General features: G+C 42.3%; 1 protein-coding gene across 6 annotated transcripts; it reads right to left on the minus strand.

The window, feature by feature from the left end:
- Positions 1 to 12,540, minus strand: atp6v0a1a (ATPase H+ transporting V0 subunit a1a). 6 transcript variants are annotated; one of them, XM_062407903.1, is made up of 22 exons: positions 12,399 to 12,540; positions 11,060 to 11,225; positions 10,124 to 10,202; positions 9,727 to 9,824; positions 9,508 to 9,636; positions 8,738 to 8,820; positions 8,009 to 8,135; positions 7,821 to 7,903; positions 7,630 to 7,723; positions 6,459 to 6,671; positions 5,898 to 6,048; positions 5,480 to 5,619; positions 5,117 to 5,283; positions 4,923 to 5,013; positions 4,692 to 4,810; positions 4,386 to 4,602; positions 4,180 to 4,287; positions 3,977 to 4,084; positions 3,394 to 3,411; positions 2,911 to 3,028; positions 2,585 to 2,756; positions 1 to 981 (listed from the first exon to the last, which is right to left on the minus strand). In XM_062407903.1, exons 2-22 carry the CDS (start codon positions 11,174 to 11,176, stop codon positions 888 to 890), a joined length of 2,526 nt encoding a protein of 841 aa, XP_062263887.1. In that variant the 5' UTR covers positions 11,177 to 11,225; positions 12,399 to 12,540; the 3' UTR covers positions 1 to 887. The 6 variants fall into 6 exon arrangements, with proteins under 6 accessions (XP_062263887.1, XP_062263886.1, XP_062263888.1 ...); XM_062407902.1 differs by having other exon boundaries at positions 3,394 to 3,438; XM_062407904.1 differs by lacking the exon at positions 3,394 to 3,411.
- Between the last annotated feature and the right edge of the window lie 796 nt (positions 12,541 to 13,336).

A 13,336-nucleotide genomic window follows, 5' to 3' on the forward strand; every position in this document is an offset into this window, starting at 1 on the left:
TTTAACCAGCTCTTTCTACTTTATTGACAAAGAGATGCACAATGACTGCCGGTGCTCGTTCATTTCTGGGGAATGAATTCTACTTGGTCATGACTCCTTTGTGTCGCTCTTACTCCCTTTCAAGCGGAGGAAAACACTTCAGACTTTGACAGGCGTGAAATTGAGAAGTAGGAACTAAAATCACCCTTGCTGACACGGTCAAATCCCTTCAGTGTGTTCCGTTGTTGGAGGACAACCGCCTACAGATTCCACTTTATTCAGATTACTCAGCACAAAGGGCAGTGACATCAGGGCACAACACAAGAACTGCAACTGTGAAAGAATCCACCGACATCCTGGTGTTTTCTCGTTTTCCCTTTAGACCTTTAAAGCTCGATATGCGAGGTCAGTATACAGTTTAATGAGTTGTACTTGTATACCAAGAGAAAAAGACAATCTGCATACACCAACGTGGAAAAGGGTTCTAGCTTTTATCGGCATCATCAGTCAAGAAATGTACACATGGCGTTGTTTGTACTAATCAGTATTGCAACACTCCCACGTAGGAAAAATGCAGGTTTTATAAAGAATTTTGCATAAATAATAATAAACTAAATAAAACACGGGTAAAACAAAATGACTTCACTGAGACGAGACACAAGACAGATTACAGCTAAGGCTAATCTTTTTTTCTCTGGAATGAATGCACGGTAATTGCTTGAGTAGGGGTTCCAGATTTAGCTACTGATCCTGAAATTGAGGCGAGTCTCAAAACAAACGACAGTCTGACAGATAATCTTGGCTCAAAAGTTGTGGAAGCTGCTTCACTCAAAAATCACTGTTCAACACCACACAGATTCTCAGATGAAAGATATTAATTGAAGAAGATAAAGAATAGGCGTCAGGTCTCAGTCTTCTAACCCCCCGTCCAAGATGCTTTCGAAGGTGAAAGGGAGGAATTTGAAGCCCTGGCCTGAGTAAAACTTGTTCTGGAACTCCACCCTGGAGAGAAAAAAATAAAGATCTGATTAAAAAACAATGACCAGGAAGCCTGGCACACAATAACACAGTCAGGCACAGAGCAGCTATGACTTTCAGGTTGGGAAATGCCGAGTATAGGGACTGTAGCTGACGACCCTTGCTCCTCATTCCACAGTGTGCACCCACCTGCACCCTCTCATGTCTACAGCTCTGCTCCTGGACCCAGATACCTAAGCCTCTTCCACTCTGGAAAGTGATCGGGCTCTATTTTTAAAAAGGCCTATGCTAAGTGATGGCTGGTTGACCTTTTAACTGAGGAGCCAAAGATACCTGCCATTCCATAGCCTGTCAATTCTGTACATGACTTCCTGTGCGTTTCCTTGCAAAAAAATGCAGATGGTGCCGGTGTTAAAAATGACAAATAAGTAATTCTTAAAATTAGTTAATAATTTTTGTTTTTAATCCCATAGACATAATTACATTCTTTTAAAATTGTAAAAACTAGCTTAAGACCAATGATGCATAGACTGCAAAATAGTACATTTGAGGGTTAAGCTCTCCATGATTCCTCAGCTAGTGCTTAAATCTTTTTCACATTAACTGACATGAACTCTAAAAAATGTCCATAAAAATACCTCTTCCTCTTCTTCCAGTTTTGCATCCATTGTGTGTTAGAAAAATCATCACCAGGCCAACTTGCTAGCTGTGAATTTTCCTGCTGTATTCTCACATGGGCTAACTAAGACAATTTATGGACATTTTACTAGTGGGTGGCAAGAAATCTTGTCCGGACTTCATTGCTGTCTGAAAGCAGCTTAATAGAGATGAGCACTTAAAAGTGGAGAGATTTGTCCTTTGACTAATGAACACTTGAGTGGTTGCCTCCAATCATCAAATGATTTCAAGAGCCATATAAAAGCTATGATGGGTTATTATTTCAGCTTCCCTGTGCTCAAAATTACATCCAATTGTCCTTGAAGCCCATTTGGTGAAAGCTGAATCACCCAGCATTCTTGTATAAAGGACAATTTTAGGAGTGGCTGCAGCACAGACATGCTCTGTAAATGTGCCTGTGGATTATGAACCCAGGATGACATTCAACAAAGCCAGACAAAGACAGTAATGAGGGGACAACAAAGACTTGACTGTGCTACACTAAGGAGACAGCTGTGCACCAATGTAAACACAACATAAATGGAAAAGCTAACACTGACATGAGCCAAACGTGTTCCAGGTCCCCAGCCAGGAAAGAGTTTGAGTGATGGGCAGTGGGAGTTTTTGATTTCTTAATAGGACACAGCCGAATTGACTGGCAGTTGCTTGGGAAATGATAATTAACATTAGCCTCCAAATAGGTCCAGCTTTACTGGATATTAGAACTACACAATCTATATTTTGGTTAAGTTGAAAGACAGATGATGGAAATGGCATTTTTTTAATTCACTAATAAACAGAACCCTGGGATGGTCCGCTGAGAACCAGTAAGTTAAATAACCTCTTGCCTGCAGATGGCGCTACAGCTCTGCAGTTTGCAGGGATTAACAGTCATGCAGCTCATCTTTAACAAGTTAAGACAGAACAACTCAAAACAGCAATTTAAGGACAAACGAAAAACCCAGCTTACCAGTGCAGTCGCAGTGCATGCAGGAAGGCTGACAGACCCTCCATAATGAGGAGGATGGCAACTGTGAGAACAGCAAAGAAGAAAAAGACTATGGCCAGGAGGATGAAACCTGCAGCGTTGTTGGAAGAAAGGCCAATGTGCATCACCATGGTCCACAGCACCTCCGACAGCTCTGCACACGAGACAGTGAAGACACACAGATGTCACTGCTCAGATAAGCTTGGCGGTGCATGCATTTCATTTGAATGCAGACAGAGTTTATTTCCCTTCATAAATGTCTCTGTATTGCCTAGTTAATTAAGCAAGGATAAAGGATGTCTACTCACGTGCATGAGCCAGACTGAGGGCCCAGAGCCTCAGATAGGAAGCGGTGTTTGAGATGCAGCCCAGGCAGTACTCTATGGTGTGGATCGCCTGATGTACTGCCACATCCGCAAAGTTAAACTATGGGACATAACAAGACATCAAATCAGAACATTACTGTATGTCAGCATTAAACTCTGGAAAACCAAATATCTGGGTCCTGACGTCCATACTGAAGGAGCCGCTTCACTGTATTAACATGATCATTCAGGTAATTGAAGCCAAATTAGAAGATGCACCGTCGTCTTAACACCCTGTTAACCCAAAGAACCAGCCGCTACCAAACACCGACTAATAGAGACATCAGATACAGCTAAGAGCAGAAGACAGAGGAGGAGAAAATACGAAGCGAGGGACAGAAAGGCACAGAATTGGCTCCACATGCACTTTGACAAGACAAGGGGATAGGTTGCAGGCTGGGGGTGTAGCACAAGCTCCTGTCCTACCTCTTCCTCTTCGCGGGCCTTGAAAGCAGGTGACAAAAGGCAACTCTTGGTTATTGGCAGCACACAGACACACATAGATGGAGAGACAGACATGAGTAAACAGAACAGTGATGAGAGAATCAGTTAGACACTCAAATAGAAACAAGAGGAACCATACAAACGAGTTAAACTAGAAGGGCGTACCTCCATCATGGCTAAAACACCCTGGCTTTGCAATGTTAAAGAAAAGCCGATTTATCCAGATCCGATACAAATGTGAATGGATGGAAGGAACTATGAAACCACGTAAACATCAAAAACAGCATTTTTTTTAACTGATACATCGAGCTCGTTAAACCTTCTCTTGTCCAACCAGACTTTAATCCATAATTGATGTATTTGATTGATTTGACACAGTGGAAGTGGAGACGTGAGGTATCGATTTCTGTTTCCGACCAAGTCCAAGTGACTGAATTATTCAGAGACTTGAGTAGATCCGATAACCTCAGTAAGTGTCGGCCTGGCATTACTCCTGCCTTGTGGCTGAGAAGAGGAGACAATTGCCAAGGAGACAGCAAGAGTCTTTATTTATTCATCTTTTTACCTCAGGTTCTTCCTCAGAGTTCTGCGAAAGCTGGTCATGCTGGATGATTTCAGCCTCGTCCTCAGTGGGCCCGTTGCCCACCCTGATCCCTCCAAAGTTCTGGGTGCCCTGTCATACAAGACGGGAAAAGTTACACCTTTTTTTAATTATTATTTAACATGTATTAAAATACTTTAAGTGGATGCAGGTTTGTTTCATCTTACCAGATTTTTCCGCCACAAGTACTGCCTCCGCAGAATCAGAGTTTTCACTATCAACATGCAGGGAACACATGCCAGGGCAGTGACCAGTAAGAGCGATTGTACGACCGCCTACACAAAAAAAGAAGAAAAAAAAAGGAGAGTAATCTTTCTGTGGTTCATTTGAAGACAAAAGAATGGATGGAACGTTACCAACATGTGTATCTGACCTGTCCGCTGTAGAGTGGTTTGTTACTGGGGTCGTTGTAGTTGAAGAGGAACATGTTGATGAAGGCAATGAGGAGACTGGGAGCATCCCTGGAGGTGGTTACGTCGTATGCGATCCACTTATAGAAGATCAGTATCACGAGGTAGCCAAACAAACTGGACATGAAGACGATCTCCGGGATGAATCCCAAGTAGATGTTCAGGGGCTTCTGGAAATAACTGAAGAAAAAACACAGACAGCCATGGCAATTATGGACTTCTTCAAACAGGAACAAAAAACAAGGATTAATGTTGATTGGAAAACTCACAGGTGGTTGAAGAGACTGAGAGAGATCCCGAAGAGCATGTGAATTACTCCCAGGATCACAGACATCTTCATCTTGAAAGAATTCAGGAATGTCAGCTTGTTGGTCGCAATGTTCCATATCTGAGATGATCAAGTTCACAATTAGCAATACCAACTTTTTTTAGATCAACATGATGTTACATGGCTTGTCTGTACAAAGCAGAATTATTGGAAAACATATTAAAATAATCACCGGATCGATGCCGATGGGGTATGGCCCTCTGAACACTCCATCTATCGCTGGGTCCAGCTGCAAAACCTTATTGCCTTCAAGCGTCTCAGGCCTGAACAGATGAAAACACAAATCAGATATCTAACTTGAATGGTGGCACAGCTACAACAGTCACTGGGAAATAGCACCAGTCAGTCATCGTCAGGGACACTTACGTCCAGTTGCCCCCTACTCGAGCGTCAAACATTGGCCTGACGCTCCAGCCAGAGCCAAACACGTTGAGGGACTTGGAGAAGCAGTCGTTGTAAATGATGCCCGTGTAGACAGAGAAGATTCCCATCAACAGGATTATGTAGCGCCCTGCAAACACCATGCTGAACATCTGCCCCGAAGCAGAAGAAAGACATATCAAGATATATAATGCATAAGTACTGAGATTGAAAAGAAAAGCTCTATATCTGCAATCATAAGCATAAAAATCCAAAGAAGCGCTAGGTCTTTCACAGCTCGGGGGGGTTAGTCTTTCACCTGTAAAGATGGTGTTTGACTGGTGAGATGGGAATGACGGGAATCCATACCTCATTATCGTTCTTATCGGCCATTAGCCTGCTCTCTCTCAACACAAGGTACAGGGCGGCACAGGTCATGAGCACCCCGTGGCCAAAGTCACCAAACATGACCGCGAAAAGGAAAGGGAAGGTGATGATGGTGTATGGCGCTGGAGGACGAGGCGGCAGGGAGGCAGGCATCACATGAGAGGGAGGTGGTGTGGGGAGCGAAAACAACAAATGAGTGACACGCATTATGAAACACGCCACAACAAGGTGATAATGGATGAGGCGGACACTGAGGCCAAAACGCCTGTCAGTGACTGGAGTTAAATACTGCAGGCAGCTGAGTCAACAGACCGTTTCATGGACAAAGACCGGCCTCAGATGACAAGGATAAACCTGAGGTTCTAAATATGACCAGAACGACGGTGTGGCACGTTCTTACCTGGGTTTATCTCTCTGTAGCTGCCAATCCCATAGGCATCGACAATGTTTTGAAAGCCGGAGGTGAACTTGTTCGTCTTATTAAAGGTGGGTGGGGTCTGCTTAGACTGCATCCTGTTCAGAATGGAAGGCACAGTGGAGCCGCTTTTTTCCTGCAGTGCAGAAAACAATGTCACAAAAAGGCGCAATTATGTCAGTCATAGATTTTATTTTACCAGAAATAAGAGATATCCTGCTTCTTTCTCACTGCATATGATTAAGGGTTTTACAGACAATTGTTCCTTGGAACCAGTAACAGTGCACCCCCTCATGGAAACAGTATTTCCTGATGGCAGTTGCGTCTGCCACAGTCCAAAACGTATTTACCATTGGTTTGAGGAGTGTGACTTGGCCTCTCCACTCCTCAATCAGGCATGTGCTAGAAAAACAAGCTCTTCAGTCTGGTTCTGTTTTATGTAAGTTAGACACATCAGAGAGATCATTGTGTGACTGTGTCAATAAACTATAAGTTAAACTTTGTAAAGGGAGGTAAGTGTCTATTTACTGCTGCTCAGTTACTCACCGTCCCCCTGCGCAGGGCAAACTGGATGGAGTCCATGTCAGAGACGGGACACCACACCTCAGCGATCAGACACTTCTGAGTGACGTCAATGTTGCAGAGGTTGAGGGTGTGGTAGACGGCCTTCATCTTCCTCACCTTGATGAACCACACTCTGACTGTCTTGGCTGCAGCCTGCAGGACCCTCTGCCTGTGATCCTCTGTCTGGTTCAGCACCTTTAGGGACAGACAAAAGCCAAGTAAGTTGTTATTAAACATGAACTCCGGAACTTCCAGGGCTCAGCACATATCTGAAAGATCATTGTTATTGCTGCCTATCCGGACCAGGACACTATTCTTACATATCATTTAGATTTTTACAAATCAAATGATTAAACATTTGTCATCTAAGAATCTTGTTAAGTAGAGTCGCATCTGTGCAGATTGTTATGTACACGACGACCAAAAAAGGCTATCATAAGAAGAAAACTAAAAATAGCAGCAATGAATCAGACATTCCTCGATATTCATAGAAAGGGTTTACATTTACTGGCATGATTAGGAAACAGTAACAGGCCATTTGAACTGTGCAGTCTGCCTACAGGCATGGTTTTCCCTGCTGTCGAGAGGCTTAGCGGGCCACACACATTGCTGATCGCTGGCCAAATAGCTCCACTTTCTTCATCTTCAATGCCATTCTGTCATTCAGTTCTCATGCCCACGTAGCGACAAGCATAACACTGCATCCACAAACACCAAGACACATATATACATGCATGCAGGAGGCATGCCAAGCATCATCTAACTGAGTCATACAAGCTGGTACGGGAACGTTCGGTGATCTCACAATATTCCTAAACACAGCTGGTTGACTGAGTTTAGGAACATATGGCAAAAAAACTGGCAATTTAAAGTCCCATAAATCCTACAATATAATATTTTCTATGAGGTATAATTTGTGCAACATATATCTGATACATGTACTTCTTATGAGAAGCATATCTGGCTTAGACCTTTGTCTGAGAGCAAAATGAAAAGAGCAGATCACTTCCTGTCTTATGAAATTTCCTCAACCGACTCACTGTAACAAGCAGAAGCAAAAAGAAAAGAGAAGTAAAAAGTTCAAGTGTGTTTGGTGCAAGTTCATGTATATGAGTCAGCAGTCTCTGGGTCTTTTCCCTGAAAGGGCATTTACCATCTGCAGGTCATCAATGCGAGCATTCACTCCTGCTAACATCTCTTTCCTCTCCTGTGGTGTTTCTGGACAAGGGTACAAAGTGGCTCTGAAGCTAAGGACAGATAAAGAATTACGGATGAGGATATGTTGGCTGAGAACACTTGATAAACTTGTTTTGTATAGGTGTAAAATGTAGCTGATTCACTCACCCCTCACAGATCTTCTTGACTCTATTCTTCAGCTGGTCTCCCTGGAAGAAGATGATGAAGACAGACTTGTGGACTTGGTCGCCCTGTGGGGAAAATAAATCGGAGTTTGGTAGGAGAACAGTGACGCAGGTACCATATCTGACCACGCTTACAGGATACAAATCATTTTGTTTATTAAATGAACTGACCGTGGTCGGGTCCTCCAGAGGTTCTTCAATGTCTGTCTGCCTCAGGAAGACGTTTCCTCTGCAAACTCTCCAGAGCATCCTCTCAAATGTGGGGATACGTTCTCTGCCAATGACTCCAGCTACAAATCTATAACAAACCCAACATCGCTTGTTACTAGTTCTCTTGGCTGGTATGGATGAAATACAACTTAAAGGCCCCATTAAATGAAAAAGAAATTAAAAAAAGTTCTAATCCTGTGTTTCTGTTTGATATATCATCCCCATCTTTACACTTCCACGATTTCAACATTTTTTTATTTCCATTAAAGTTCCATCTATATCTTGTGTATTCTTACACAAAAATCGTAAAATTGTGCAATATGTCCTCTGACATCCATCCTAAAATATTTTACATGGATGAAAATGTAAAATATATATATATATATATATATATATATATATATATATATATATAAAAATCAGGACATTGCGGTTTTCCAATATTAAAAGACAGGTTGGGTTTGTTTTATCTGTCTACTAAAGGTCGCTCTTCTTTATTATCTGAATGTTCTGAAATGATTTTTCACTTCAGGTGACCTTTGTTTCCTGTCTAAGCATTTTGGCATGAGCTGGTGTGTGGGAGTTGATTGGCTGGTTGTTACAGTTTAGACACAGATGGCACAGAGTGGAAATCTCAAACAGAAAAGCTTAATCCTTTTAAATGAGAAGAATCCAGGTAAGCAAACTCACCCCAGTCTGAGAGGAGTCCCTCGGATAACCTCACTGGGATCCAGGGGGGCGGCTGATTCCTCCAGTAAACTGGGGTCCTCCATCTGGATGAAAGTTAAATCATCAGCTAGGATTGCAACATATTATGCCCCAGCATTACCGGACACACATACACATGAACAGTGCTAATATAATACATCTAATATACCTCAGACATTTCTCACATAAAAGGTAATGAGATCTGGACAGAGGGAAGATAATGAGCCAGGGTTTGTTTACAGAAAAGACAGTGAACCTCACCGGTTAATGGCTGACCAGACACAGCGTGTTACTGGATAAATGATTCACCTCATTCTAAGATCATAACAACTTGTAAAAGACCATTTGGCATTGTAAGCTAACACAGGCTTGTTTGTGAAGGCAGTGAAATGGAATTGAAGCAGGGCAGAGGTGGAATGGAAGGAATTTTACTGAAAAGACAAATGAACAGAGTGCACTGTGCTGAGCCTTAATAAAGTGCTATACAGCAGTGCTATTACAGCTAATAAGTGATGCGAACATATGGTGTCATGTGAGCATATAAAGAATCATGAGTGCTATAACCCTTTGCCAAATCAAGCAGCAATAAATGTCCTTTTGTGTGTGTGTTAACCAGCATAGACATCAGCAGGTATATGCAAATCTGAGATGAGTTTCGGCTGCAATTTTTACCCGTAACCATAACTAACTAGAATAAATCGCAATTCTAAGTCAGGGGATCACAACATTAAAGAACTTTCATTGAAGCTGACCTCATCAAAGAACTGTTGCGTGCGACGCAGAATGTGTTTGAGCTCCGTCAGTTCCAGGTAGTTCTTTTTTAGGGCCTCTTGGTTGGTGTTTATCTCCTTCAGCTCGTTCTCGAGCTTCTCGTATGTGGCCTGCGGAGAGACGTTCAGAGAGGTGAGCAGCCGGAAGCAGTGGATGATACAGATCACTGTTTAGCTTGTAGGGAGATTGAGAGCAGTCACCTCCATGTCGATCATGTCCCTCGGAAGGGGGACTTCTGGGTTTTCTCCTGTGTCAATGATTGCGATGTTGGCCTTCTTTATTTCTTTCTCTACAAATCCTGTAAGTGAGAATTAAAAAGGTGAACAAAAGGGTACAGGTGTGCAATTAGCTGCTTCATGCTGAATAAATAATCTCTCCTTATTAGAATAAGGGCCTGCGTGTAAGAGTTGCAGCAATTTTTCATGTCAAACTACTAATTCAAGCAAAAAAACAGACGCTTCTGACGAACAGGGGTTGGGGCTTTAGATGGGACTGACATGGCTGGTTAAAACTAAATTATTTATATTATGACTGTCCATGACTGTCCGTTGAGTGCTTAAATCTCAGTGCAAAGGCAAGTGCTCTAAGTTCACTTACTCAGTTTGCGATCCATCTCTTCACATCGTCGCACTTCATTAACAAACTTTCTCTGGAACACGTTCACATCAGGATTTAGCTGCAAGGAAACAGAACGCAATTCAAGGTCGAGCAACACAACATGGACATGGTGATGTTAACAGAGTAAACAGAGTAATGACAGTTAAGAAATACAATAATTGTGCTCCAGTCACATTTGTATCACAGTAGGTGTTAGACCAAGTACACACATTTTCATCAACAACTAAATGGCTGCAGACCCTGTTAATAAATAATACAATAAAACAACCTTTCCATTTAGTTTAGAGTATATCAATAAACTTTTTCAGAGGTTTAATAAAACAGATTCTTTCTTAAGATTTAATACTGGGTTGAGTGGAACTTGATCATATGACTAAAACACCACTGTGGATGCACGGACCTGCTCTTGTTAAAGCTTAACCAATAGTCTGGCACAGAGCTTCTCTCAGGGCTCGTCAGGAATGGGCATTCTCATGCGTGGAATGAGGGGTCAGCTGTGAGCACATGATGAACATGGTGCAGAAGGCATGCACTTTCTCAACAGTTTTACTGATGGGATCATCTCTACATAACCACAGAAGACTTTACGCTTTATGCGTTTTAGTCATCAGAAAATGGCAAACAGAATCTGAAGTAAATAATGTTCACACTGGTCAATATTATGCTGTATGTAATAGTGCGTTCTACTTATTCAAAATGTAAGTAGTCAAAAATCTAAACTCAAAAAATATATATTTAATGTTTAAAGATGTGTCTGTTGCCATTTTTTGTTAGAGGTCATGTCAGTGAAAGTAGCAGCCGATGACCAATATCGACTTTCTAAATCAGCCGACTCATTTGTTCGTCTGTCTCAAAAGTAAATAACCGAGGCATTATGAAACAAGGCGAGACAGGATGGGATCGAGGTGGACTTACATCACGGAACTGCACCATCCCAATCTCTCCCAGTTCACTGACACAACAGTAGGCAGCTTCTGACTGGAGGAAGAGCTGAGCCAGCGTCATCTCCTCACTTCTGAAGAGTTCCCCCATGTTGCCGAAGGATGTGAGCCCTGGGCCTCCCTCGGATCAAGCAGCACCTCTATAAAACAAAAAAAAGGTGTTTTGCCGTTAGTGCCGAGAATAGAAAGCAAACTCTCTTTTCAGTTTCGTTCAACATTCAACACTTTTCTCTATTTGGCACACTAGTGTCAAAACCACTAATGAGGGCGGCCTGTGTCAGTTCTGTGTTAGTTTAGCACAAGTGTGAGAAGATGGCATGTGACCTTGAAAAACTGTATTTTAGCCTGCCCCATGCTGATCCCATGATTAGTACAGGAATGTTCTTATGCTAAGAAAGAGTGTGAACTCTGACATTAAAAGACCTGTGTGTGCAGTGGGTTTTTATTGAGGAAGTAAAGCACAAGTTAGTGGTCCTGGTGAGCAGATTTTTCTTTTAATTTATTTAAAATAAAACGGTGAAGTTTTCCCAGGAGATCCTACAACATAACCTCCTACTTCAAAAACCACCACACTGGGCTTATCTGTGGATCTGTGGATTACAAGGTAGCATGTGACCAGGAGCTCTCGTAAGCCCCAGGCACATCACGACTGAGTGCCCGTCCACTGACCCGTTGCTATAACACAGGTTTGCATTAGCACACCATTACATGTAAGTGATGTGAAAATGTAATGTAAGGAAAAACACATTTTGTTAACTGTATACCTATAAACTGACACATCAGACAGCTACTGACGAGCTGAGCTCACTGACTGCCAAAGCTTTGCCTGTCAAAACTGGAGTCGCTACAGAGCTAACAGCTACTGACACAGCTACTGACACAGCTACTGACACATCTACTTACAGATGGATGCAACAACACTATGACACAACAGATCTAACCCTAATGACGTAGCATGGCAGTGACAGGGAGTGTTGGCTAATTAGCAGGCGTTAACTTTATTTAACTCCAGTAACCCATCATTGGGAGTTAGCCGGGTTAGCATACTGGCAGAGCTTCAACGTGGAGAGCAAGATAACATGCGACACAACTGGGTATGAATTAATGTGATGCTATTGTGAGACGTCGGTGCTGTCGGTTGGCAAAGTTAGCTCACTTACAGGACTTGGGTTGGCAGAGGGATGAGCTAACATGACGGCTAATGCTAACCTAGCGCACCTGCTCTGTAATATTAGAATGAACCAATGTCTTAGCATGAGAGCGACGGTTTCTAGTGTCAGTTAATTTAATTGTTATCCAGCCATTTTTCGTACCTCTGTGTTGTTGCTGTTCAGGTGCAGATCCTCTCTCTCTAGCTCTCTCTCTCTCTCTCCTCGTCTCTTTCACACTCCGACTTCCGCCCTGGTTTCCTCTTCTCTGTTTGTTGTGGACTTCTCGGTGGTATGAAGAAAGAGGAAGTGAGGCAGACGCCGAATCACATGAACACCAGCAGACCCAGCCCACTTCTGCCGCTTTTATTTTGAAGGTTTTCAACGGAAACATCTATGCGCCTTAATTTGTCCGCCTTGATGCCCGCAGAGGTTCATCGTTAACAGGGATCACGGGTACTTAGCGCCTCCCAGTGGATCAAGTGCGCAGAGCAACCGTAAAAGTATCTGTGCGGTTATATGTGTCTGAAATGTTGAGTTGTTTTAAAGATTCAGAGTGTACGATTTAGGTTAAAGGGTTGTATTGTCAGAAATATATACATATATGTATATATATTAATAATTATTAAATAATTCCATTGATATTTTCACTTGTATGTAATCATCTAAATTGTACAAATCGTTTCGCTAAAATGGGCCCTTTATATTTACTTCTGGAGCGTGTCCTCTCTACAGGGGGCAACCATGTTTTTTACAGATGTCCAAACTGGAAAAACTAAACCCCTTCAGAGTTTTTAGCCCCCTGTTTTTTGCCCCCACCCCCCCCCCCCCACCCCCCTTTTTAGCTGTCATAAATCACTTGTTAAACAAAGCAGTGATATATGGAGAATCAACTTCCATCACAACTTCACTATTCACATATATATTTTGCAGAATATTTAGCGCACCTTGCAAATAATAAAATGTAGAAGCCTATGGTCAAACATTGTCACACAAAAAAAATGACTACGAACCTTTAAGAGAGAACTTGTTACACTCAGTCGTCAAAATGTGTTTTCCCTGTAAAACTTTATCGCCTGGTTAATTTATTTTCTTTGATTATG

The sequence above is a fragment of the Platichthys flesus genome, chromosome 16 (assembly GCF_949316205.1).
Source record: "Platichthys flesus chromosome 16, fPlaFle2.1, whole genome shotgun sequence".
NCBI lineage: Eukaryota > Metazoa > Chordata > Actinopteri > Pleuronectiformes > Pleuronectidae > Platichthys > Platichthys flesus.

Bases quoted from the DNA above. Each gene is read 5' to 3' on its own strand.
- atp6v0a1a (XM_062407899.1), bottom strand. From the start codon at position 11,176: ATGGGGGAACTCTTCAGAAGTGAGGAGATGACGCTGGCTCAGCTCTTC. The intron at 10,203-11,059 runs GTAAGTCCACCT...GTTTCCTTGCAG, and splicing joins GGATGGTGCAGTTCCGTGAT to CTAAATCCTGATGTGAACGT. The intron at 5,284-5,479 runs GTATGGATTCCC...GCTTCGGGGCAG, and splicing joins CCGATAAGAACGATAATGAG to ATGTTCAGCATGGTGTTTGC.